This window comes from Delphinus delphis, chromosome 3, assembly GCF_949987515.2.
Source record: "Delphinus delphis chromosome 3, mDelDel1.2, whole genome shotgun sequence".
NCBI classification, from domain to species: Eukaryota; Metazoa; Chordata; class Mammalia; order Artiodactyla; family Delphinidae; genus Delphinus; species Delphinus delphis.
In genome coordinates this window covers 29,140,618-29,167,202 of record NC_082685.1, presented here as the reverse complement: position 1 = coordinate 29,167,202, position 26,585 = coordinate 29,140,618, and the positions used below count along the sequence as shown (strand labels likewise).

At 48.1% G+C, this 26,585-nt stretch overlaps 1 protein-coding gene and 1 long non-coding RNA gene across 2 annotated transcripts in view; one reads left to right on the top strand and one right to left on the bottom strand.

The window, feature by feature from the left end:
• LOC132423081 (teneurin-2) overlaps window positions 1-26,585 on the top strand; it is a 713,011-nt gene that overhangs the window by 587,803 nt on the left and 98,623 nt on the right. Inside the window, exons 12-13 of the mRNA XM_060008418.1 lie at window positions 60-206; window positions 23,297-23,507. Of these exons, the coding sequence (XP_059864401.1) occupies window positions 60-206; window positions 23,297-23,507 (358 nt within the window). The remainder of the gene's footprint in view (window positions 1-59; window positions 207-23,296; window positions 23,508-26,585) is intronic.
• Window positions 5,228-8,381, bottom strand: LOC132421963 (uncharacterized). Its single transcript, XR_009518794.1, has 3 exons — window positions 8,221-8,381; window positions 5,630-5,720; window positions 5,228-5,453 (listed from the first exon to the last, which is right to left on the bottom strand). It is a non-coding gene; the product is annotated as an uncharacterized lncRNA (long non-coding RNA).

Sequence of the window (26,585 nt, the reverse complement as noted above, 5' to 3'; positions counted from 1 at the left end):
CTGCTGCCCCAGCGCGGCCTCACGTTCCTCCTTCTCATTCTCTCCATTTCTCCAACCAGATGGCTGCCCCGATTTGTGCAACGGCAACGGGAGATGCACACTGGGTCAGAACAGCTGGCAGTGTGTCTGCCAGACCGGCTGGAGAGGGCCTGGATGCAACGTTGCCATGGAAACCTCCTGTGCGGATAACAAGGATAATGAGGGAGGTGAGCAAGCGTCTTCTAACTCCCAGCCCCTCAAGAGCAGAGCATTGTTTATAGATGGTCATCATGAGTCCTTTATCCTGAAAGACCTCCCCTCAGCTATTGTCAAATGTTGTTGTAACATTTCCTTTGAAGCAAGCGCAGCAGAGAACGGGCATCCTCAGGCCAGTGGGGACTCCTGGAGACATGGGCTGGAGGCACTGGGATTGGATGCTGGCTCTGGTTTCTCAAGTACGCGTTGCCACAGAAAGGTGGCCGGGCCCTGGCTTTGCCTTTGGGTGACCGTCCCTGCCAGGCCTTCCAGGGCAGGGAGTTACAAACGAATCTGTGCTGGTGATGCCAGTATGTGCTCACCCTGAGCTAAGAGGTGGTGAGCAGTGCATCCCTTCGTCCTTTCGGCCCTTTGAGATGTTACTTTTACAAATGAGGAAACCAAGGGAGGCCTAGAGAGCAATTAAGTAACTTTTTAAAGATAACTTCGTCACCAATAGTAAAATCATGACCCTAACCCAGCTCTGCCTCCAAAGTCCATGTTCTACCCAGTGGTTGGCAAACCACAGCCCTTGGGCCAAATCCGACCCACTGACTGGTTTTGTACCAGCCTGCGAGCAAAAGGTGGTTTTTACAATTTTAACGGTTGGGGGGAATAAAACCTAAAGAAGGAGAATATTTCACAACACATGAAAACTATGCGGAATTCAAATTTCAGTGTCCATAGGTAGAGTTTTGGTGGAGCACAGACACGACTATTCATTTATGTTAGTCCTGCTTTCACCCTCAAAGGCAATATTGGTGAGTTGGCCGAGACGAAGCCTAAAATGTTCACTCTCTGACCCCTTACAGGAAGTCTGCTAACCTCTGTTCTGTACGCCTAACTGAATTTTCCTGTGTTGTTTCCTGGTGGAGTGCTAAGATTCTGGGGCTAAGTGGGGGTGCAGTAGCAATATGGACCACCTGATTTCCTGAGAACACAGATTCATGCTCCCGTAACATTGGTACCAGCTTGTCATCCACCCCTACCATAAGGACTAACTGGTCAGAATCCCCTCAGGGCAGAAGCTATTTCAGGGTATAAGAGGGTGTGAGTCTGGTTATTTAACAAAAATCTGTATTGTCTTGTATGTGCCAGTCCCTGGGCTCTGGGACTGTCAGCCCCTGCCCTCATGGCCCCAAGGGGTCAGTAAGCTTCACTGATGTCCAGAGTGAGGTGTAATCCATTGGGTTAAGGCTGAAAGTATCAGACACACTATTTTTCTTTTTCTTCATCCTCCTGATAGACATTTTACACTTTCCATAACCTATGATTGCAGTTGTAACGTGTCTACAATTTGTAAGTCAACAGATGTGCATGCGCTGATAGGAGTACCCCAGTCAAAAAAAAGTTTATAGATTGATGCAGTTTACAGAGCTCCCATTCGCTCATTTACCTTCCTGAAACAGAGCCAAAATAGAAGCCACTTTAATTCATTTTTGAATAAAGTGAGCCGTAACTCCATATACATTTTTTTCCCCAAGAGAGACGGTCAAAATTGCACTAGTTTTCCTGGTAATGTTCACTGTTTTTGCTTCCGGTCCCTGGTGGTTTCACCAAGCAAAGCGGTTGTTTGCAGATCCACTCCTTCCTCTTCCAGAAAGGAGCTGCTGTCCTAGCTTTCTTCCCTGTCGCTGGCGTCAGCAGCTGAAAGCTTAGCAAACAGGCTGGAACGGTGCGCCCAGGGGAGGGGGACTAAGTCTCCCGCAATGCGCCCTGTGCCACCCACTTCCCTCTCCACCAGCCCCACCCTGATCCCAGCTCCCACCAGGAGAAAACCAAATTCCTGAAGTGATGGGGCTGGAGAAGGAACCCTGCAAGTCCCCAGCCTGAGGACGGCCCAAGGAGCACAGTTCAGGGCCCCTCCTGGCAGGCAGAGGCAAGAGGCACCCGGAAAGGCAGGGCACAAAAGCAAATGAGGCAGTGATTATGCTAAAGACAATAATGGCCTTGTTATGGGAACTATTAAAGCAACCTCCCAAGGAAGTAATTAACCACCAAGAAAAAAAGGCTCTGCACTGTGTTTATAAAAAGAAACTCCCAGTTAATTCAGAGTTGCTTGTGTCAGGTGAGAGGGGTAGGCATGGATTCTGTCTCACCTGCTGTATGTAAGCAATTCACAATTAACTGAGGTCTTTTTTTGGAGGAGATTCCTCTGTGCAGAGTATCCTTTTTTATGGTTAATTACTTCCCTAGGAGGTGTGCTCAGCACTTTGCTGTTTATTGATAAATATTAAAGTTGTTCCTCATCAACTGCAGATCCAATCCTGTAGCACGCTAATTACATCACTGTTTTGTTTGTTTGGGGGTGGAGTGGGGGGGGGGAAGTTCTGCCCCAAGCTCTGTCCTGCTTTTCCAGTTCTCTGAAGAGCTGTGTGGGTCTCTAAACGTAGCAGTGGGTGGGTAAGAGCAGCCGCCCAGGCCTGGGGAGCAGCTGCAGTGAACACATCTGTTATAAACCTCATGAATGGGGAAAATAATAGAGCGCCCTTCCAAAGGGAGCTGGAAGAGGCAAACCATTTTCCCATCTAGGAATGCTCTCCATTTTTTAAAAATCTCAAGTTTAAAGTGATAGTCTTTTTTTTTATATTTTAAACTGATATAAATATAGATATAAATATGGATATAGATATTCGAAGCCCATAACAGCCTTTTTCAACCTGAGTTCCTCCATGAGAGAAAGAAGCTCTAATGCCTACAGACGCTGGTAGTTCCAAAATGTTAGCTTACGGCAAAACCACCTGGAGGGCTTGATTACACACAGATTGCTAAACGCTATCCCGGTTGATTCCGTAGGTCTCGGGTAGGATGCAAGAATTTGTATCTCTTGTAAATTTCCAGAGGATGCCGATGCCGGTTCTCTTTGAGAGCCACTGACCTAAGCCAGCCATGATGTGGAATGAATGAACTTCTCTCCGATGCATCTAGAATGGTACTAAGTACCTTCCTTGGGAAACTTGGGAGATTTTTCACTGAACTACTTTCTGGATCTTCTGGTACTTAGACGAGCAACCCTGTTGAAAAAATATCCCCCCCAAACAATTTGTGGATTCCTACCTTCTTACTCCCATGGCTTTCAAATTCTGCCAACACCCCCAGCCATATGACCACCAACTTAAACTCAGGAAGCATTGGCTGCTTCTGAAGGGACAAACTTCACCTACCACGGCCCCTGCGAAGTAGTAGAAACGGTTCGGACAGACGTGCCGGGGAGCAAGACTGTCTTTTTAATAGTGAGAGATCTTTACTTGAACTGCTCACCCCAATTTGAAAAAGGAGAGACTCAAAGAAATATTTTTGCTACAGAAGACAAATACGAGCTCATTAAAGTCTGAGAATACACACAACATGTAGATCAAGTGACAGGCGGATAATATTTCATTATCACCACCACGACAGGTGTGAGATTTAGTTCATCACAGCCAGGGGTAGGAGAAAGGGTGGAAACCTCGAGGTGGGGAGGCGTTGGTAGGCTCTCTGGCCTGGAAAGACAGTCCTTATTCCTTCCCTCCACCCTTTTATCACCCAGAACTTGGCGTCAGGAGCCCCAGCCCTCTGTCTATAGAAGCCCAAGGCTCCCATCCTTGTGAGCCAGCCTGGGAGCCCGGCTGAAGCTCCCATGGAATCCTATCAGATGCTGTCTCCAGTCTGTTGGCAGAGGCCCGGAGGTGGAGGGGTGGGAGATGGCCCTTCGGAAGCTGAGCTTATCCACGATCGCCATGCCCCATGTCCTTCCTGGCCACACTGGGGAGTTGTCTTTGTTTCCCTCTGTTCTAACACAGCTCTGAAAGTTAGATGCTTTGCTCCTTCTCATGTCACTTCCCTGATTGCTGAATAGGTGACACTGTAGCATCATATAGTTAAGAGCCTGGGCTCGGGGCTCAGGCTCTGTAGCCCACTTCTGCACGTCAGTTTACCCCTCAAAGTCTCAGTTTTGTCGTCTGTAAAACTGGCGTGGCAATGCCACCTCCGTGAACAGGGGTGAAGTTTCACTGAGAAAATGTGTGTGATATGTTTTACAAGGTGCCTGGCTCATAGGATACCCTCCTGTGCTGGCCGTTGCTAGCTTTACTGTTGTTAGTATTGTTGTTGTTATTGTCTAGAATTGGATGCTGAATCCACAGAGATGGCGCCTAACCCATACTTTTCCCACAGAATCTCAGAACCACTGAGATTCTAACCAGGGCTCATCAGACTTCAGTGTTGCGTGGCCACACTGGAGAGCTTGTTTAAAATTGAGATTTGTAGGCCTTTGAGATTCTGATTCATTAAGTCAGATATGGAATCTAGGAATCTGCATTTTTATCAAGCACTCCAGAGGATTCTGACACAAGTGGTCTGCTGACCACATTTGGAGAAAAACTAGTTCAAATGATGGTTTCCCCTGGGTGGGCTGACCCAGCCCAATGTCATGGTGCCTATTCCCAGACCTCTACCCCTAGAATTTCCAGAACACAAGAGGAGTGAAGTGAAGAAAGGGGAATTTTACTTCAAGTAGAAAGAAGTAATTGGAAAAATATAAACACATTTTCCTGTTTAGTTTCTGAGCAAATAACTTCAGTATGTTTTAGAAGTGCTCTCCATTCCTGGCTGGAGAGGTGGCCAATGTTTGTCTCAAAATTTTAAAATCCTTTAACTCTCTGTCATTAGGGTGTGACTCCATCCATCCATCTGTCCATCCATCAGCCATTCATTCATGTTTTAACAAACATTCGTTGAGGGTTTACTAAATGTTAGACATTAGTAACATTAGGCCTTTGGAAATACGAAGACAGACATGACACAAAGCGTCCGCAAAGAGAGCTCACTGAATCCATCTGAAAAGACAAGATGTATAAACATGGTGGTATTATTATTACAATCCAGTGTGTGAGGGCAGACGGGGTAGGAAGGGACTGTCCCGGAGCATGGGTGTTGGCTGCAGGACAGGAAAGAAAGCCCGTCGCAATCCTAAAGCCCAGGGTCTTCAGCCTTTCTCCTTGTCTCCCTCAATTCCACGATCTGTGTGATCAGGAGCCCCTGGTAGGGGGTGTTCCATCCACCAGCATCATCGGCATTTCTCTCTCTAAATTAAGGACTTCAGTCAGGCTGCTCTTCAGAACGGAATTTCCCAGCCCACCTTCATCTGTGAAGCTTGATTCCTTGTTTTGCTCCAAAGGAGGCTGCCTTGGGTTAAGAGATGTGGATGCTGGCCTGAGCTCAGGGCACTCCAGCCAGGTCTAAATGAGGAGAAATAACACTGGAGTCTGTCCAAAAGCACTTGGAACAGACGAAACCCACTCCTCACCGACCATTGCCTCCCCCTCTCTCCCCATCCCATAACCATCCAAATTGGCTTGACATGATTCAGGGATGCTCTCCCGGCATTTATCTCAATTGGTAATTAATAACTCACCTTGTCTGTGCGTTTAGCAGAGCCAAGCTCGGGACTTCAGGGACTCTGCAAGAGTTATGGTTCACAGGTCCAAATAGTCCCATTTCTTCATCTAGTGAGAGGGAAAGCTTGGTGAACCCATTGTAAATGCCTTGATTAATGTGTGCAAATCATGTTGATGGATGGGTTGGGTGGGGGACAGCTTAAAAGTGCAACATTGCTCTATTAATTGGGTTGGATAAGGATTCCCCTTGCAGTCCAAAGACCTTGTGGGAAATGTAACTGGAGCCATAAATGATTAGCTCCCAGAGAGGAAAGGAATATATCTAATGCTTAGAAGGAAAACTTGACCTAGAGGCCACTGCCACCTGGCCAGGCACTGGGGCTCTCTTCTTTGGGAGGGAAGCAGAACTAGCTGCAACTGAACTCCTAGAGGACCACATGGCGACAGGGGGCTGTTATTATTATTCAGGATCTTCCAGTTGAAATAAGATCTTTGATTTCCTAGGCGCATTGGATTAGAGAATCTTCTGTTTAGGAGACTGAGAATTGGGGGTTCAGTTTTCTTTTATTCTATTGAGGTTAAAAAAAAAGATAGAATCCATTCTCCATTGCATATAAAAGCTATCCTCGGGCTTCCCTGGTGGCACAGTGGTTGAGAGTCCGCCTGCCGATGCAGGGGACACGGGTTCGTGCCCCGGTCCGGGAAGATCCCACATGCCGCGGAGCGGCTGGGGCCGTGAGCCATGGCCGCTGGGCCTGCGCGTCCGGAGCCTGTGCTCCGCAACGGGAGAGGCCACAACAGTGAGAGGCCCGCGTACCGCAAAAAAAAAAAAAAAAAAACTATCCTCAGTAAGATTCCAAGAGCGCTGTGCTGGGCTTCAGAGCCACCTCGATCACGGGAACAGGCAACCAGCGGTATCTCTCTGCTGCTCCTCTTGCCCATGTCCTCCGTGCCTCCACACAGCAGCCAGAGGGCTAGTTTTACATTGTAAGTCAGATGATGTCGTGCCCTCTAAGGGCCTCTCCTGTAGCTAGAATCAAAATCAAAGGTTTCACCTTGGCCTAGAGGGCCTGCTAGGATGGGTCCCCGCCTTCTCTCTCACTGTGTCCCCGACAGCCTCTGTAGCAGCTCTGCTTCATCCACTCTGGCCAGCCTTCCCATCCTTGTACAAGCTAAGCTTCATCCTCCCTAAGAGGCTTTGCTGGTCCAGGGCCAGCAATACTCTGACCTGGGCATTTTGCACGACTGGCTTCTTCTACTCATTCTTAGGTCTCAGCTCAAAGGCCCCAAAGAGGCCTATCTTGACCTGGAAGTTTCACCTCTCTCTCCCATCACCCTCTGTTGTTTCCTTCACAGCAAAGGTCACGCCCCTAAATTACCCCTGCTTTCTTCTATGTCATCTGTTTCTTCACACCAGAAGTGCAAGGTCTATGAGTCTACCTCTTCATAGTTTTTCCATTTCCCAGATAAGGTACCGCAAGAAGGTCATATTCAAAACAGGCCTTTCCGCTAACCACTACAACATACTGCTTTTCTACCTGAAAGCCAGCATCACATTTCTTCTACAACACTAATGAAATTTGGAAGTTGTTTTTGAAGGAGGTTCAAATAAGTACAGAATGTGTGCTGTCGCAAAAAGGTCTTCGGAAAAATCACCTCCAAGGTAAAACTCTCCCATAGTAAGAAACTTTCCCCTTTCACAGTAAATTTATTTGACCGTGGAATTCGTCGTTCGTGAGTTTACCTAACATAGCACCTTCAGTCTTTTCGAATCAAATCTTTAATAGTTTAAATGGTTATTAAGTGTCTCTTAAGGGATTATATATTTTTCCCTGATTAGATAACAAATCAAATATTCATCATAAAATTGTAATTAAAATGCATAATCTGCAAAAAAGAGTTAATAATTTAAATCACTGAGGACTTATTTGAGGGAATTAAAGGATCAAAACACAGGTTTAACTGGTGGCAGAGAGGTAACATTTGTATCATTCTGTTGGCTTCCTCTCTTTTTGCCTTGGCCAGAGAAGCCATCTAGATGGCAGAGATTACCCTCTTGGCTTCTGTGACCAGCATCTGAATGAAGGTTCAAGGGCCTCGGTGCCATGATTAGCTCTGTGGCTCCCACAGTCCTCCCCTCAGTCCAGACCAGTTGCTCCCTACAAAGGATGACCTTGCTGTCCGGGGGACATTGTCAGTGTCTGACATTTTATGAGTCACAACAAGGAGAAAGAGAGGCGGTGCTGCCGGCATCTAGTGGGTGGAGGCCAGGGATGCCGCTAAACGTCCTGTGTGCACAGGACAGCCTCACCACAAAGAATGGTCCAGCCCAAAATGTCAGTCATGCCAGGGCTGACAAATCGGATGTACACACTAGCATCTCCCAGGAACGTACCGGAGGAGCTGGACGGTACCAACACAGGGAGTGTCCTTTGGTTCGATGTCAAAGGCCCGATGCATGGAGCACTTATTAGAGGCCAGGCCGGTGCTCAGACGTTACCAAACTGCCCAAATAAATCATGGCAATAGCCCATGAGAGCCCTGAGAGCCTCTTATTATCCTTTACATAGAAGCAGAAACTAAGGGCCGGAGAAGTGAAGTGGCTTACCCAGGTCCCCCAGCTAGAATGTAGCCAAGTCAGGGTTCAGGAAGCAGGTTAAGAGCCCTCCTTGCAGGCCCCTCGCAGCACCTGAGTTTCGTGTCCGGGATCAGAGCAGGGCAGACCTCCTTAACACCCTCAGCCCCTCAGCAGCACGAATTCTGCAGCATTCTGAAAAATAGCCTTGGTGTTAGCTTCCCCCCACTCCCCGTTTTGGATCTGGAGTGCATTTTTGCCACAAAGTACTTCTGCAATGGAATGCCGACGGCGGGGGCGGGCAGCGGGGGAAAGTGGAGCAGTTGGACTTTAAATAGCTAGGCGTTCTCCACACTGCAGCGAGAACAGCTGCCCCAAAGCCTGTGCTCTTTTCTTTGACTTTCCATCTTCTCAGCCACGAGCTCTGGGGGATTGGAGAGGGGCCAGAATTATGCGGCCAAATGTGAATCCAAAGAAAACTGCAAGGTGTCCCCCAAAGCTCTGTGCCCAGTGCTTCCGTATCTCTCCACACACAGCAAAATCCAAGCCTCTTCCAGGGAATTCCCTCCCTTTTCAATCCTCAAGGTATTTCATCCTTGATCTTCCCAGCCAGTACTACCAGCAGTACCTATGGGTAGGGCCACGCACTGAGGGACGCTATGTCTTCATGAGATAAGGAGATCATGGAGCCCAGGAATGTCAGATACAGAAAGGCTGAAATATACAGTCTTCAGCAGCTGCAAAACCCAGCGAGGGAAAGTAACTTCTTCAAGGCCACGTAGGAGGGTGGGGCAGATAGGAGCCAGAGGCTTAGTTTCCTGGCTTTAAATCCAGTACATGCTTCCCCCAAAGGGACCCGGTCACCATTCAGAGAACAGGTGCCTGGCATTGCTGGTTTGAGCCAAGATCTATCTGAGACCCACTAGGATGAACGGAGGAACCTCACACCTGAGAGTGAGCGCCTTCTTTAATTTTGCACCCCAGGTGGGCCTCCCTCACCAGCTCCCGTCCCTGCCCTGCACAGACCTCTTCTCATTGATGGTGATGATGGCAAACACCTCCCCCACAAACAAGCCACAGTCTTGGACAGAACCCCCCAAATCATTTAGTCATTCAACAAATATACACCGAGCCTCTCCTCTGCAGGAATGTACGAGACACAGAACCCACAAAGAATCCACAGTCTCATGGGGGCGGTGAGGCATACGTGAAACCAGTCACTGCAAAGCTATATCCTAAGTGTCCATGATAGACATAAGGCCAAGGGGTGATGGCAGACCAGCAGAGGGACATTGAAGGCTTCCAGAGCCGGTAAAGCTTGAATTTTGAAAGCTACAGAGGAATTAGATTAGGCAAGAGAGAAGGGCATTGTGGGCAAAGAAAATGGCAAAGGCACAGAGGCCAGAGGCAGCAGAGCACATGTGGGGACATCTGAGAAGGCTCAGGGTGTGCAGAGTGGAGGAGGGAGAGGTTGGGGAAGCAGGTCTGGACAGACAGAGACAGGTCGTGTGTGCCAGGCTGGGCAGAGTGCACTTTACCCCAAATATTGGCTTTACCTCCCTCCACTTAGCATCTTGGTCCCCAAAATCTCAACGACCCCTCTTCCTTCAAACTGATGTGTCTACTTGGATTATTCCTGAACACACATGCTCAGAGCAGGGAAGAAAGGAGGGCCTTTCCTTATGTTTCCTCATTGCCCGTGGCAGGAGGAAGCAGCCTGGCAGGGTGGTAACGAGGCTTTGGGGTCAGGAAGCTTTGGTTCACATCCTGGCCCCTCCACTGCTCCACAGTGTGAGCCGAAGCAAGTCATTCTCTCTCCCTCTCTCTGAGCCTCAGTTTTGTCCTCCGTAAAGTGGGGCTAATGACGGTTCCTACCTTATAGGACACTGTGAGGCACAGATGAGTTTATACGTGCAAAACACTTAGCACAGTGCTTCTGGTAGGTCAGTGGGCATCAGAGTCACCGGAAGGCATGAGCCTCTCCCCCAGTTTCTCGTCCGATAGGTCTGGTATGGGGCCCGCTGACGTGCATTTCTAGCGAATACCCAGATGATGCTGACACTTTGAGAATCACTGACTTGGCACAGTATGTCCCCTTTAGAGGGGAGCTCGAGAGCCTGCAGTGAGTGATGTCTCCAGGCGTGGTGGCCCTGGGCTGCCTGATGGGGAAACAAGCCCAGATGCTCTGCTTCTCAAGGCAGTGGCGACTTGATTGGCATATGGACGCTGCAGACATCCCTGGGCTCACATCTCTGTGGCAGGTTCCCTGGCTCTCTCTCCTGCCACGTTTGTCCCTGCGTGTTGCCGCACACATCTGTGGACGCACCCCTGTCTGGCCCCTCCAATCTCTATTCTTAATTATGAAGGCCCTGGTTTCTTAATGTCTTCCCACCTCCACCCAGATCATGCCACCAGCTTTGCTAGGCTGGGCTACTGTTCCTGCAGCTGCCAGTCTATCCCACACAGAGCCCTCAGAAGAATTCTTTTAAGAGTCAGGTCATATCACGCCTCTTCTGGTATTTTCCCAGGGCGTCTCATCTCCTGTAGCGTGGCGCCCAGGTGCAACGTTGGCCATTGCTTTGCATCAGCAGGTGCCCGCTTCCATCTGATCTCATTTTGTCCTTCTATTCCTCTCCCTCCACTGGGCCAGCATCCACCATCCTGTTCTCCCCATAGCTCACAAAATACAGCCCAACCCTGGCCATTTGCACCTGCTGTTCCCTCTGCCCAGAATGCTTTTCCCTCAGATGTTTCCGTGACTTGTTTCCTCATTTCATTTAGGTTTCTACCCAAACATGACTTCTTCAGAGATGCCATCCCTGGCTCCCCTCCAACCCTCTCCAACCCTTTGCCCTGCTTTACTTTTCTTCAAAGCACTATCACTCTTGCAAAGTCTATTATACATTTATTTGTTCATTGTGTCCCCTCTCGAATCTAGACCCACAACCTCAGGGTCCCTGTCTGTCTTGGTCAATTCCTTATTAAGTGAATTGAAGAATGAAAGCTTTAATGAGAAGTATCTAGGATAAAAAGCAGTTGTCATTTATTCAGTAGATTATTTTAGGATGAAAGAAACATGCATACAGACAGTGACCCCCAAGTCACTGTATATCACTGACACCATTTTCTCAATGCCAAGAAAATCCAAATGTAAGATACACTGTTTGTTTCACTAAGACGTGAACACGTGATTCTGCTGCTTTTCACCTCTGTAGCCGACTTTGCTCACCCAGTGTATCGGCTTCCTGTGGGCTGATGGCAGTAGGTAGGCAAGCTCCCTCCTCCAAGACAGGAGGAAAGGCAGGGGCGGCCAGGGATGGCTGTTGAGTGAGCCCAGACGTCCCACACGATGGCTTGCTTGGCCAGATGTGGAATAGTGAGGAAGCCAGAGTAAACAGATGGTTACTCTCCGCTGAATGCTTTTGCATAAAGCTTATTTAGTCTTTCACAACAGCTCTATTATGCTGATATGATTATTATTTCCATTTTACCGATGAGGAAGCTGAGGCTCAGAGAGGTAAAGTAACCAGCCCAAAGCCACACAGACAATGTGTTGCCGACCTCCAGATGCTGTTTTCATAACTGGCAATACAATACCAGCTCCTAGTACCGACGCAGCAGAGGGGATGTGAAGATTAAATGAGAAAATCTCTAGGGAGCGTTCAGCACAGTGCCTGGAGTGTAGTAATGGCCGTGTTTAGGAAATTCATACTTCTGATTTCCCTAGTCTAGCAGGAAGTTTGTAGATAGCTGAGTCTGGTCCTTCTCGCAGTTGCAGGGCTGTGGGTATTTGTCTATTCTTCACACGGTCATCAAAGCTGCTAATTCTCTCAGCTTTGGGGCCGGTCCTCCCACCTCCCCCCCGCAAGAGACGGGATCTCTCCTCAGGCGGAAAGTCACTGTTCCGGCTTGTTGCTCAGAGGTGTCGGTGGTGACAGCCCCTTTCCTTTCTGAGGGGCCCAGCAGGTCACTGCCTGGCACCCCACCAGGCTGCCACCCCCGGCCGGGCCTGGACTCCCCGGCCATCGGCTCACTTCTGTCTGACCTGTCAGTGGGCTCTTGGAAATGGTGGTTGATGAGGTCAACAGACGTGTGGGGTGGAGCAGACTGGGCTGGGAGAGGCCAGAAACAGCAGGGCAAGGGCGAGCATGTGGGGAAATCAGTGGCTGAGATCAGAGGCCCCTGCTCTCTGTTGCCACTGGTTTTTTGTAACAGGAAAGGGGGGAAGACAGCTGCAGGCAGGGTAGAAAGCCCCTGGGGATAAAAACATGGCCCTGGGCTAACAAGGGTGAGACTGTGCCAGAGAGGCCTGTCAGGGATGTCCAAGGTGAAAACTTTCTGATCAAGTGAGATCATTATTCCTTGAGCCTGTATCTGGGTTGTGGAGAAGCAGCAGTGGGAGGGGGTGGGGAAGAAGGAAGAGAGAGAGAGAGAGAGAGAGAGAGAGACCAAAAGAAACAGCAACTAGAAAAAAAATGTTTTCCGAAGGCTTGGCCTTTCCTTCCCCACATTCTACAACATTCACAGGGAACCTTGATATGGCTGTGATCACTCACAGCCTCCTATGAAGAATGGAGGGTAGAAACCAAGAGTGTAGGCTTTGGAGGTGGACAGACTAGGGGTGAATCACTCCTGCATCACTGACTTGCTGTGTGATTGTGGGCAAGGCCCTTAACCTCTCTGAGCCTAAGTTTCTTTATCTGCGAAGTAGAGATCACAGAAGCCTCCTCAAAGGGTTCTTGTGAGCCTTACTGGATGGTGTCCGGATAAGGTTGCATGATGCAGGCTGAGAAAGCACAGAGGAGCTTAAGCTGCTGGTGAGGGGGACAGCCCTGTGGTGGTCCACCCAAGTCAGAAGTGTAAGCTGGTAAACTCAGGAGCTGGGGCAGAGAGCAACGAAAACGTTCTGTGTCCCAGTTTTCCAAAAAATAAATCGCCCTTCAGTATGTCTTTAAATTGTCCCTCTTCTGTTTGACGTGGTCCTGCCTTAACTAAAAGAGCTTGGTGCAGGCCCTAAGCATGTCTTAGCGGCAGGTACAACAAACAGCTCCTGTGTATCGGCCGCTCGGAATGTTTAACGGTAACAGACCTATCATGGCAGCTGCGTGTAGGATTTAACGTTGGAGTGCAGCAAACTGGGTTCAGAACCCAGCCCCGCCATTCAAAAGCTGCACGGTCTCAGGCGAGGTATTTAACCTCTCCCTATATCTGCGGTTCTTCATCTGTAAACAGCAGGGCTAATGATGCCTAGAGTTCTGGTGGTGATTTAGTGAGAGGATGCACGTAAAGCACTTAGCATGGTGCCTGGCACTTAGTAAGCTTTTCTCCTAAATGCCAACTATCGACTCTCATAAGACATGGTTGCCATTAACACTTCATGGTCGTGCTGACCCCCCCAGGATCCTGTCACCTAGCACAGGACCCCTATGCTGAAATGCATTGGTTTGGGGGAGGCTCTGGGAGCCCAAGGACAGAGGCTCTGAGCTGATGTGCTAGTAGTGATGACGTGGTTTGCATTGGGCCTGATCGGCCCAAAACCTGCATTTTATGAGACAGTCAAGCCTGGGGCTGCCCCTTGTGACTGTTGAATAGATGAAGGTTTGGCTGGTCCTTCCTGGGATAGAACCCCCAAACCTAGAGCTCTGTGTTCTCATGAAGTGCTCCCCAACCAGTAAGGCTGATTGCAGGGAGACTGTTGCAGGGAGATGCTGCAAGCCAAACGGGGTCCTTGGTCAGGAAGTACTGCACACGCCATTGCAACAGTAAAGAGTCCTAATGCGTATTCACTCATCAAGGGCGCTGAGAACTCCTGGTGTGATTAAACCAGTTTAACTGTGTTTAACCAGCATCTCCCAGACTGCATTTGACCACAGACCCTCCTGTCCCACCTCCATTTCTATTTCAGGGAACCCCGATTAACATCCACAGGAGGCATAATTTGGAAAAGCTGGTTTCATTCCTGAGGGTCAGTTGTGCTGCTATGGATATCTGAGAGGTGTTTCAATAATTCAGAGCAGGGGGTCTCAAGCTTTAGTGAACTGAGGAATCGTTGGGGCCTTTTCATTAAAATGCAGATTCCTAGTTTCCGCCCTCAGGAATTTAGTAGGTGTGGGGGACAACCGGGATCAGTGTTTTAACATCACTGAGGTGATTCCAGGACAAGAAATCAGGGAGCACAACTTGACCAGTAGTGGTTTAGTGCCTGACTTATGGAAGTACGGTGCTCAGAACACCGGTGTCAGCATCACCTGGGACCCTTTAAGAAATGCAGGCTCTCAAGCCCCAGTCTAGGACTACAGAATTAGAAGCTACATTTTAACAAGTTCCCCAGGTGATTCTGATGCTGGTTAGAATCTGAGAAGCATTGGTTTTAAAGGGTTTGGTTAATAGTGTTTTGTTTTTTGTCCATTTGTTTCATTTCTGATGAAGAACCATTCAAAAAAAAAAAAACAACAACTAGACACACACTTCAAGATCATTGTCATAAAATTTCTACCATCCTTTATCCCCACCCCCATTCATGTGGGGTCGACCAGATGCCCCAGTAGCTTCGCGGTAAAGCCAGAGTCATATCAAAGAGAGGTCTTACCTGGATCATATCCCTGCCTTCAGTAACAGTGCCTGGGTTGTCCTAGGAAGCCTTTGCTTTCTTTCCCACATCCATCCTGAAGACTAGGAAAGCCAGCAAAGCATCTCTCAGGGAGGCCTCCACTCTGCCAGATCTCTGGTTGGACACGATGGATCTTCCATTGCTAAGTTATAGGAAAAGCTGGAAGGTGCTTTGGGGGCAAGGATCCCGGGGCTTGGAATTCACAGACTGACAAAAAGAGTTGACAAGAAGCAAGAGGAAAACTTCCAACAGGCCTTCCAGAAGGAGCGCAAATACAATTTTACTTCTTGCAATGTTTAAGGATGGCGGTTGCCCTGTGGAGGGAGAGGCAAGATGCCTGCTGAAAGACAGTCCATCAGGCAGCCAGGGTATTAATGGCAGGTGAAACCTTCCAAATGAGCACACTGTCAGCCAATCTATTGCTTTAAAAGGTTGGCAATGCGGGAGACCTAACAGCGGCAATGAAGAACTAATCTCATATTGCCAGGTTAAATCAAGTCAGCCTTGCCCATTCCTTTCACTTCTTAGTTACGTCAAGCCAGAATACTTTCAATTATCCCTCACTTCCAACTTGTCAGCAGGCATTGGGTAAAATGCAAATAGAACAGTGCCTTTCCCTGGTGGAGAGCAGGAAGTATCATTGAGAATAGCCTCCCTTTATTGAGTTCTTCCTCTGTGTTAAGTGCAGTACCTTCATCTCATTTCACGGGGCCCGTCGTAGCATCTCCGTGCTCTCTGGTGACGTAGGTGCTATTAAGTCCATTCTATAGCTGGGAACACTGAGTCACAGGAGGTCAATCACTTGCCAAATTTACATAGCTAATGAATGATAGAACAGGTTTTAAAACCAGACCATTCTGACTCTAAAACCTGTATTATTATGTTATTTGTCTAACTAGGATAGGAGCCCAGTGGTTCCCTGAGCTTCGGAGTGCCCACCTTAAAATTTTCTAAGTGCTGTTCCAGTGGCAGGGACTGGCCAGGATCAGCAATGCTGTCTGGGAAGAGCACCCTCACCCGGACTAGGACCCCCATGAGCCCTGGGCCCTGTTTCTCCCTTTCAGGGTGCTCTCTGACCCTCTGCCTCTCCTCACCTCCACCCCCATGCATGTAGGGTTGACCAGATACCCTAAGGTGTTGGAAGATTTGCATCTCTGAGCTATCTCAGGGTCCAATGCCTAGCCTCAATTCTAGAGGGCAGATTGGCAAGGCGATTGCTCCTGCTGGCTGAAGGAGTGTATGTTTTGCAAGCTTATGTAAGATCAGGCTGCCAGAATAATGCTGGTATGCTGATTTGGGAAACTCAAATTGTTTGTATAGATAGGGGCCGGGCAGAAAAATATTAGCCAGGAGCCCCCCACACTTTCCTCACGGTCCTGCAGGAGCTCACCTTAAAACAAAATAACTCCCGAGACAAAACAAATGCTATGGTCGCCATATTTCTTCTTTACTCAAGAACCCCTTTATGCTGCTGGCTAAAATTCAGGAGCCTTTGGCTTTTGCCAGCCCTCCGAGAAGGGTGCTCTCCAGCGCCCCCTGCTCCCTCTTCATTTCCATCACAAAGAGCAGACAGCGCAGGACTTGCCCTTCTTGCCCCAGCTTGTTGCCTCCTGCCTTCTCGCCACTGCTTCATTGATTTCCCCACCTCCCCACTGTTAACCGATCTCCAAAATAGCCCTAGGGGGGCTTCCCTGGTGGCGCAGTGGTAAAGAATCCGCCTGCCAATGCAGGGGACACAGGTTCAATCCCTGGTCCGGGAAGATCCCACATGCCGCGGAGCAACACAGCCCGTGCGCCACAACTACTGAGCCTGCGCTATAGAGCCCACAAGCCATAGCTACTGAGCCCACGTGCCACAACTACTGAAGCCCACACACCTAGAGCCCGTGCTCAGCAACAAGAGAAGCCACCGCAATGAGAAGCCCACGCACCGCAACGAAGCGTAGCCCCTGCTCGCCGCAACTAGAGAAAGCCCGCACACAGCAACGAAGACCCAACGCAGCCAAAAATAAAGAAATAAATAAACTTATTTAAAATATATATGTATAGCCCTAGGGTATATTGCATTCACCACCTTAACTCCCTGTATTTTTCCTGGGAAAATGACAATTTGGCAAGTACCTCACTCTGGATGCGAAACAGACATATATGATGCCAAGAAGACTCACAAAGAAGAAAAGAAGTAGAAATGACTGAGACACTTAGTAGGTTACTAGGTGCTCACAACTGTTCTCAGGACCTTATGTGGATTATCTTCTTTAGTCCTCCCAGTGCTCCTTGAAGCACCATCATCCCCATCCCCATCCCCATCCCCATCCCCATCCCCATCCCCATCCTCATCCTCACCATCATGCCTGCTTTGTACATAAGGGGAACAGGGCACAGAGAGGGTGATTATCTTGCCTAAAGTCAGTCTGTTAGCAAATACATAAAGTGCATAAACTTAAATATACACCTTGATGAATTTTTATAGACATATTCACCAGTGAAGCCAAGTGAATAAGATGAAGATCTAGAAAATTCCCAGAACCTGAAAAGTCCCCTATATTCTTTTCCAGCTAATACCTCCCCATTAAGGTGACCACAATTTCTAACTTTCTACTGTAATTCATGAACTTTGCCTGTTCTCGAGCATCCTGTACATGAAAGACTATGTAGTCTCCAAAGCCCATGTTTTACCTGGTCCACCCTACGGCCTCCTGACCCACTGAGTGGGGAAGGTAGATTTGGTGGTTGGTAGCCCCTCTCAGCAAACCATGGTCTGGGAAAAGTGGGGCTCATTTTTCAAATCTGAGCTGCTGCCTAGTTCCCAAACGAGTGCTGCATGCAGACGCTAGCAGCGCTATCCATGGCGCCTGCAGTGAATTGTGGGAGTCGATTTGTGCCACCCTGTCACAAAATAAAACTAAGAAAAGTAAATTTGGATCTTCCTCTGAAGCCTTTACTGCCCAAGGAAACCGGAGAGCTCATGCAGGTTGTAGAGGGAGTCAGTTGCATACCAAGCTGCAGGGAACAAAAGGCACCCAAAACTGACCCAAATGCTTCCAACTGGATTCTCCCAAAGCTGCCCAGTGTACGAAGATCAAAGAGGAAATAAATGAAATAAACCTCCTCTCCTTCCTGGAGACTTTGCTTCTGTGTAGGAGTGAGGCATGGACTCAGGCAGCCTTCCTGAGGCAGAAAAGCTGTGCATGTTTCAGCCAACTCGGAAATATTCAGATGTTTGCTGTGGCTTCTCTACTGTAACCTCTCTGTTTACCCGTGACCCCCTTCCCCCGAGTGTAGCATCGCTAGTAGGTGTTCAATTAAGGCTTTGAGGTTAAATCTCTTGACTGTTTAGGAGCTCCTTAAAAAGTCTTACAGGGCTTCCCTGGTGGCGCAGTGGTTGAGAGTCCGCCCGCCGATGCAGGGGACGCGGGTTCGTGCCCCGGTCGGGGAAGATCCCACATGCCGCGGAGCGGCTGGGCCCGTGAGCCATGGCCGCTGAGCCTGCGCGTCCGGAGCCTGTGCTCCGCAACGGGAGAGGCCGCCCAGAAGTGCAACCTTGTGCCAGCAGTAAACAGCTGAAAGGGGCTTTGAGTCTCACAGGTAGAGAGTATGGTCCTCAGCAGCCTGCCTTGCAGGGAATGAATTCCCAGGCATCTTGTTTCTCATGTTGATTCCTTTTCAGATGTTCATCTCAAACAGCCACACACTTCCCCAGCTGTAGGAGCAGACAGGCCTTCAGAAGTGATTAAATCTCATGGCTGCTCACACTTTCCCAGCTTGACGGGTGTCCACTGCCCTGTCTTCAGCCTCCCTTTGGGAAGGAAACATCTCCTCCTTCCAATAATGAAGACGACAAGGGTGGTGATCTCATGGGTTGCCTTTTCCTACTTTTTCTCCAAAGCTGCTGCTCTGCCTCTTGGCTAACTTACTCGGCTTCTCTGTGCCTCAGTTTCCAACTCTGTAGGATGGGTGATACCGTGATGCGGGGGGTGATATACAGTTTAGTGGGTGCTTGCTACACCAGGCACTCTTCCAAGTCCTGAATACATAATAACTGCTTTCATCCTCCCAACAGCACCCTCTAATGTTATCAATTAACAATGTTCTAATGTTCTCCATTTTGTTCATAAGGAAACTGAGGCACAGAGCAGTTCATTGTCCAAGGTCAGCAGATTGGTGATCACTGATCTGAGATTCAAACCCAGATACCCTGATCCAGAGTCTGCAGCTTAAGGGTTATATGATTCTGCTTTGTAAGGTTACCATGAGGATTTAAATCAAGAATAGATGTAAATCCTGTGCAATATATAGCATTTATTGTTACCACCCATTATTATTATCTCATCACTATTTGAAAACATAGCATTCTTGCCAAGATGCAACCTACCTATAGCACATACCAGTGAATGACTCTAATCAGGGGACATTCATTTCATTTATTTTTATGTCCAGTTTTTATAAATTGAAAAAGTGGAAAACTTCAGGGAGTTTCTGGTTATAGTAATACCTACTGTTCATTGAACACATACTATATGCCAGACTGATACTATATCTGTCAACTCCCTATCACATAACCCTATGATATATGCATTGTTGTCACTCAGTTTTTTGTTTTTTGTTTTTTGGTTTTTTTTGCGGTATGCGGGCCTCTCACTGTTGCGGCCTCTCCCATTGCAGAGCACAGGCTCCAGACACGCAGGCTCAGCGGCCATGACGCATGGGCCCAGCCGCTCCGCGGCATGTGGGATCTTCCCGGACCGGGACACGAACCCGTGTCCCCTGCATCGGCGGGCGGACTCTCAACCACTACGCCACCAGGGAAGCCCATCACTCAGTTTTAAAGGCAAAGAAATTGAGTTTCAGCCAGGTTGATTATCTTTCTAAGCTCACACAGCCAGGGCTTAGAGGATTCCACAGGCCAGGCTCTTACCTCTGACGCTGTATAGATTTTTTGGCTTTTTACCTTGGGAATTCCAATCCAAAGGCTTCAATGTAGCCTTAACCTGATTTCTGCGTCACGTTGCCAGAACTGTTATGAAAGATTCTCTGATTTTCTTTATCAAAAGCAAGACAACGAATGCCTAACCTACCGTTCCCAGAAAGTTTCTGCACGTCCATATTTCTCTGAAGTGGCCGTTACAATTAGCATATGACGTACGTGTGTGGAACACAGCCAGAGCTACGACTAGCGTGCGTTCTCACAGAAAGCACCTAGATGATAGGCGGCGGCCACATCTCACAGAGTGGAGTAAATGGGGATGTTTATTAAGCAGTTGCAGGGCACCACTGTGAGCCCTTGAGGAAGGCCTGGGTCACTTTCCCATAACCGCTGAGGCAGAATGGGGCCCTTTTCGAAGACTCTGCAAACCTCTCTCACCAGGAAAAAAACCAAGCAGACAAACAAATAAGGAGGTGGATAAATAAAAAAATAAATCGTCCAGTGTCGTAGGGGGGCTGTGCCGCTTTCATGCCCCTGTTGAATGGAGACATTGGCAGCCTCTCAGGTCCTGAACTGGCGATTCAGAACAGTTTGATTGCTTGCTTGATTGTTTGCGAGATAACTGCAAGATTGTCAGTGACAGGGTAATTTACTGAAGATTGCCATGTCAGACTCCATGCGAGGGGCTTGCTGGCATAAAGATGCGCTTCTCATGACTGACAGGCCACGGGGAGATTGGAGTGCCAGTTTCAAGTTCACAGTGTTGTCTGCAAGTGTTCGGCGGCAGCAGGCCATAATCACGAAACATGATGAGGTCATTACAGGCGTAACGTGTGCTCACACTTAGTAATGGATAGAACCCCAAATGCGCCATCTCTGGAGCAGGTAAATGCAAATATGTAGGGGGAAATCATTTCTGTCCTTTCTGTCCCCTCTTTGTTAGCATTTGCCATCTGCTATTGCTGATGTGTTTGTAGGACACCTCCTGCCAGACGGGCCCTTGAATAAAAAGCCTGGAGTCAACAAAACAGTGGGGAAATTTGAGGTCCATGCTTTTGAAGCGGTCACAGTCACAGAAGGAGTAGCAGACTAGAGGGGGTTGGGAGAGGACAACGTTCAGTGCTTAATAGGCAAGACTGTCTGTAATTTATTATTCGCTCCTGATGTGAGGCCCTCAAGCTGGTTGTATGGAAAGGGGTTGGGGGCGGGAGGTGGCACATTCCCAGCTTCAGGAGGAAAAGGCCACCAGAGATGGATGGAACTCCTAATGGGACGAGGCCGGTGGCCTTAAAGAACTCTGTAGTGCTAATAACAGTGGCTCTCTTCTCACCTGAGAAGTTTCTGCAGCGGCTGGATGAAGCACTGCCAGCATGTCTCAGCAGGATATTTTTAAATCTGAAGCAGGCATTCCGTGGTGGATTCCTTCTGTCTAATGAAGGCGCTCCATGGAAGGTGACGGTTGAGGCAGAATACTCTGCCTTTTTTTTTTTTCTATTCTTTTCTTTTTCTTATTCTGCCAAGGGCCCCGGGAGCCACTGGATGATCTGAACGTGGGTCTGACATGGTACCTCAGCATCATTCTGCTGCTCAGATACACTTCTCCAGCACCGTCTCTTGGGTCTGAGATTTGCGGGCCCCTGGGGGGCACCCGATTCAACCAGCACATCAGGCTGAGGTGCTCAGAGCCATGACTTTGAAGGTCTCTAAATTTCAAGCGTGCATGCCTGCTCACCCTCCTGTGTCTGCGTTTCCAGAAAACTTTGTAAATCTAAACGTGTTCCGAGGCACACGAGCAACATTTGCCCACGTGGAAGATGAGAGGCTCGTTTTAGTCATTTAAAGCCGAGCGGAACACACAACCTCCCAATTTGTTTGTTTGCTAAAAAGAAAGTAGTGCATTAAAATCATTGTACATTAATTGCTAAGTTACAGTGGAACTTCGGTGAAATTAAATATTTCAATTTCATTAGTGGAACCAAACATAAAGGGTAATGCCAAAAAAGTACGCTGTAGTAAATTTAAAGCACACAGCCAGGCCTCTGATTCAGTGTTCCAGTTCAAGTGTTTGTCAAGTCACAGCCCAGGGTTGGAGTGCATGTTTCTGTGATGCTAATTATGGCCCCAAAATGCCTCGCTATCAAAGCAGGGAGTTACATGTAAGCAAGTTACTCTCCAAGCTCCTACGCTGTGTAGTCAATCAATTCCCAGCAGAGTGAAGAAGGGTTGGCTAACTAATCCATTCTAATAGGAATTCTAAGGAGCAAACACTGCCCTAAACACCCCCATCCTCAGCCCTAACAGCCATGTGAGGAACGGGAAACAGTCATTGACTCATTCAACAAACATTTGTTGAGTGCCTGATTCCATGGTTGGCACTAAGCGAGGCATGAATATAAAAACGGATACGACACTGTTCTTTTCAAAGAGCTCATTTTCCAGACAGGAAGGCAAGCATACGGAGACAATTAATTCTAGTACAAGCAAGTTGGCTTTAACAGCGGTCTCTAGTATGTCTTGTGCATTAGAATCACCTGAGAATCATGTTTAAAGTGCAGACTCCAGGACCTGCTCCTGGAAGCTGTGCCTGGGGAGCTCTGGGGTAGGCCCTTGATTCTCCCTACAGGATTGTGACGCAAAACCATTCTCTGAGAATCTCTGATTCAGGGACACACAGAACGGGAATACCTAAGCTAGCTCGGGTATCGTCAGGAAGGCTTCCTGGAGGAGGCCACACCTAGTCTGGGTCTTAAAGGATGAGTCATAATCTGTTTCCTCCACTATACTGCCAGCTCCTTAAGGACAGACACCATCGTTCTTTGTTCTTTTTTTTATTTCCCGAACAGGGATGACACTCAAATATTTGTTGAAGGGTAGATGAATAGGAATCAGCTCGGGAAAGAGGTGGAGGGGCAGGAATCGAGGCAAATAAATCAGAATGTTCAAAGTCCTGCAGGTATGGGGAAGGTAGTTTCAGGAGCAATTGGGGAAACTAATGGCTTAGTTTGTGGGTGCTCAAGCTAAAGCCATTTCTCCACATTCCCTGGAAAGTGTCAGACTCATCACCCTGGTTCTCCCACTAGTCAGCAGTACCGTCCCTGGCTTAGAGGGAGAAGGGACGGAATGCGTTTCTCCACTGAAGCAAGATTTAAGGAATCCCATGCATTTTGATGACTTGCACACCCGTTAGCACGGGCCCCTGAGATCTGGCAACAGGTAATTCTTTTGCGCAATGTCGTTTAAGAGCAACATGTTTGTTTTTATTGCCAGCCACTCAAATAATACTTGCTCATGATAGAAAAAGTAGAAATTCCAGAAAAATACAAGAAAGAAAAAGAGAGAAACACACTAATCTACCGCCTGGGGTTAACCATTTGTCCGCATTCTCAATTATTTCCTTTCAGTCTTGTACTTCCTGTGAGTATATAGTGGAATTATCCTAGGCTTGTTGTGTGAAACCTGCCAATTCAGACCGTTGGGAAGGGTTGAGGCTGCTCGGGACAAGGTGTTAGCCTCTCAGAGCAGCTTTGTGCCATGATATCTGCTGACCCCTGGCTCTGTCTCTGCCCTTCCAGATGGCCTGGTGGACTGCCTGGACCCTGACTGCTGCCTGCAGTCAGCCTGTCAGAACAGCCTGCTCTGCCGGGGGTCCCGGGACCCCCTGGACATCATTAAGCAGGGCCAGACAGACTCACCCGCGGTGAAGTCCTTCTACGACCGCATCAAGCTCCTGGCCGGCAAAGACAGCACCCACATCATTCCTGGAGACAACCCCTTCAACAGCAGGTAGGCGCCCTTCTGTCCCCGCAGGTGGCTGAGGTCGCTGCTTCCCCTTCCTGTCCAAGCAGGAGGAAGTGCTCCTGGTTTTTCTGTGGGCCTAGTTGGCCTGGAAGCTACCCCATGGGAGCAGCTCCCTGCTCTGGTTCATAGAAGGCCCTTTCCTCTCTGTGGGTCAAGCTCCAGAGCAGAGTCCTGGTCCCTCTATGGGATTTGGCCACCTGCAACCCAGAACCTGCTTAGAGACACCTGTTGATTGCCTGGTTTCTAGATCATTTTTACGATCTATTATTTTATGACATTATCGTTATATTAAATCTCCTTTTAGAATACCTCTCATTGTGGCTCTTATTTGATCATCCCTGAAATATTTCATTCAGCAGAGTATTTTCTAAAAGCAGTTATAAACTTAATAACACAACTTAGCATTTGTGGCATCTGAGAGTCAAGATGATGCCAGTGGCTAGAATTTATTGAACGCCTGTGATGAGCTAGAGACTTGAAGCAGATTGGCTGTAATCCTCACAGTCACCCACCCCATCCGTGGCATCTGCTAATTGCCGAGTTGGTGCTAGACATTGTGCCAGTGCGTGTCCCCTTCTCATTCCAAAATGGCGGGGGGCAGGGGTGGGATGGGGGTTTCTCTTGAGTTTCCATTTGCTCTCAGTTGCTAATGTGAGGCTTATGAGTATTCTAGAGGCAAATTCTGGATTTATTTTGTAATCAGCTTGGCCTCTCCTCTCCCCCCCACCACCGCCAGGTCAGGTTAGAAGTGTACCCCTGGAGAACAAAGCAAGGGGAAGAGTTGGCTTTGAGATGCCCCCTGGCCCGTTCTGTCTTCTAGGCACTGTTTCTGATTCTGAGGGCGGAAGGAAGGCTAGGAGAGGCAGGGATGTTCTGCAGGCCTGCCTGCACATCTCTGATCTCACTCTGGGTCCAGATAACGCTGGTGTCCGCAGATGTGAGGATGGTGGGTGTGATCTTCTTGGGGGCACCCCTTCTCATGGAGAAATAAGAACTGGGAACCTCTAGGAACCAGGAACTTGTCCCTGCCCCCTTACCCCTCTGACAGCCCTCTTCATGCTGTCTCTCTCTTAGTTTTCTTCATCCTCACTTAGGTCTGGGCAGACCCTGAAGCAACTCGGGAAATAACAGTGCTTAAGCAGACTTCTCGCTGGCGAAGGAAATACCAGACTTTACTTCTTAGAGGAGGCCTTACTCTTATAAGTGATTGTCTTGGAGCCTCCCTCATTAGACTTTGGGGAGGAAACATCACCAGGCCGTGACTGAGACTCCGCTCCTCCCTGGGAGAGCCTGGCGAGGGTGGGACGGGGAAGTGGTGGGTAATGGTACAGCCAATTAATTCTGCAGCCCCTTAGAACTCTCTGGGAAGCTGTGCAGCCCCAATTCCTGGCAGCTCTTTGACTATGAGGGTTCTTAATGAGGTCACCGTGGGCCAGCAACTTTAGCCTCTCTCTGTTCTGGTTTTACTAAAAATAAAATAGAGAAGAAAAAAATAATCTCAGCCCTTGTCTATTTCAGCCACCCCCCCACCCCGCAACACCCTCTAGCTGTGTCATGTTAGGCAAGTTATTTAACCTCAAACTTTATTTTCTTGATTGTTAAAATTAAATCAATACGTACAGATTATACTACACACCGTAATATTATTTTAATATGAGTAACCCTCAAAAAAATAAACCACAGATCTCGGAACAAAAATATATTTTCTCTGCTTATTAAATCCCGGTTCTGGGACGGGGATTGTGTAGGTATGTTTCTTTTTAATTATGAACATAATTCCCATTGCCAGAGACTCATGACAGGCCCTTGCACTAGTCCATGAGCATTTCGGTGAGGTCTGCATACAGTTTGCTTAGACTATAAGGGCATCTTTCAAAGACTCGTGCTCTGTTTCAGTCGGCTTCCTATTAACATTTTATTATTTCTACCCTAAATCCAGTAATTTCCTCATCTCCTCTTCATATTCTTTCTTCACTTGTGCCTTGAAAATCAATCTTCTCCTCCTCACCAGTAGTTACCACTCCCAGAAGGCACCCTGAGTTAGAGGCAAGATGTAGGGAGCAGGCAGGGGCTCCGGAATATTTGGTAGACTATACCAGCCCCAGAGAGCTGGGCAAAAGAAGCTTGCTTTAGAGAAAGCTCCACGCTCCAGCATGTCGGCTTGGATCCATAATTCAGAAATGCAAAATGTTACTCCAAGACATAGGTTGAAGTTCACCAAGCATGTGAATTTCAGTGCATTATCCTCTGACAAATAATGAAAGACAAAGCTAGGAGTAAAAAAGAGCTTAATTCAAGACTGCTAAGAAGGCGTTTCCCCTAGATAATGGCATACAAAAATAACTAAAATGCCTGGACTCCACCACTATAATTTATAGAGCAGATCTCACTATCTAGATAATGTGATAATTGTTACACACCAATAATCATAAATAGAAACGAACTGATAGCATGTCTTAGCTGAATCTTTTCTGCGAATTGACTGCCTAGAGACGATAGGAAGCCAGCAGCAGTGAAGAATTAGGAAAACTGAGGGTAGAAATCACAGGCAACCCAGCTCCCTTTATTCCCATGGCACTCTGCAAAGTCTTATGCTACAGGAATGATTTAAAAGAAATAACAGTTGTATAAAAAAATGGAGGGGAAAAATACTCCACTGTGGGATGTATTCCCAATTTTGTTTTCTCATCACAAGCAGCTTGTACCTTGTGGTCATCAACACACATCACTGATTTTAAAACAGTGTCTAGGAAGGCCTGAAAGAAATCTTAGTCTGAGCTAAGATAAGGAAATGGAATTGAACGAAAGAATTATTTTCATAAATTAGTTTTCCATTTTCAAAAGACTGTATAGCATTGTGGTTGGAACCAGCTAAAAATGGAATTCATTTGATAGGCAGCCAGTAGCAGACAATTAGAGCTGTCAGTGGAACAGTCTAAACCCTCCCAAGATCACCAAGGGGTCGGAGTTGAACAGTTGGGGGGATTGCTAATAAAAAAGAGAGGTGCTTGGAGAGAGCATCCCTCCAGTTTTGGGTTCACCCGGGACTGCAGAAATAAGTGC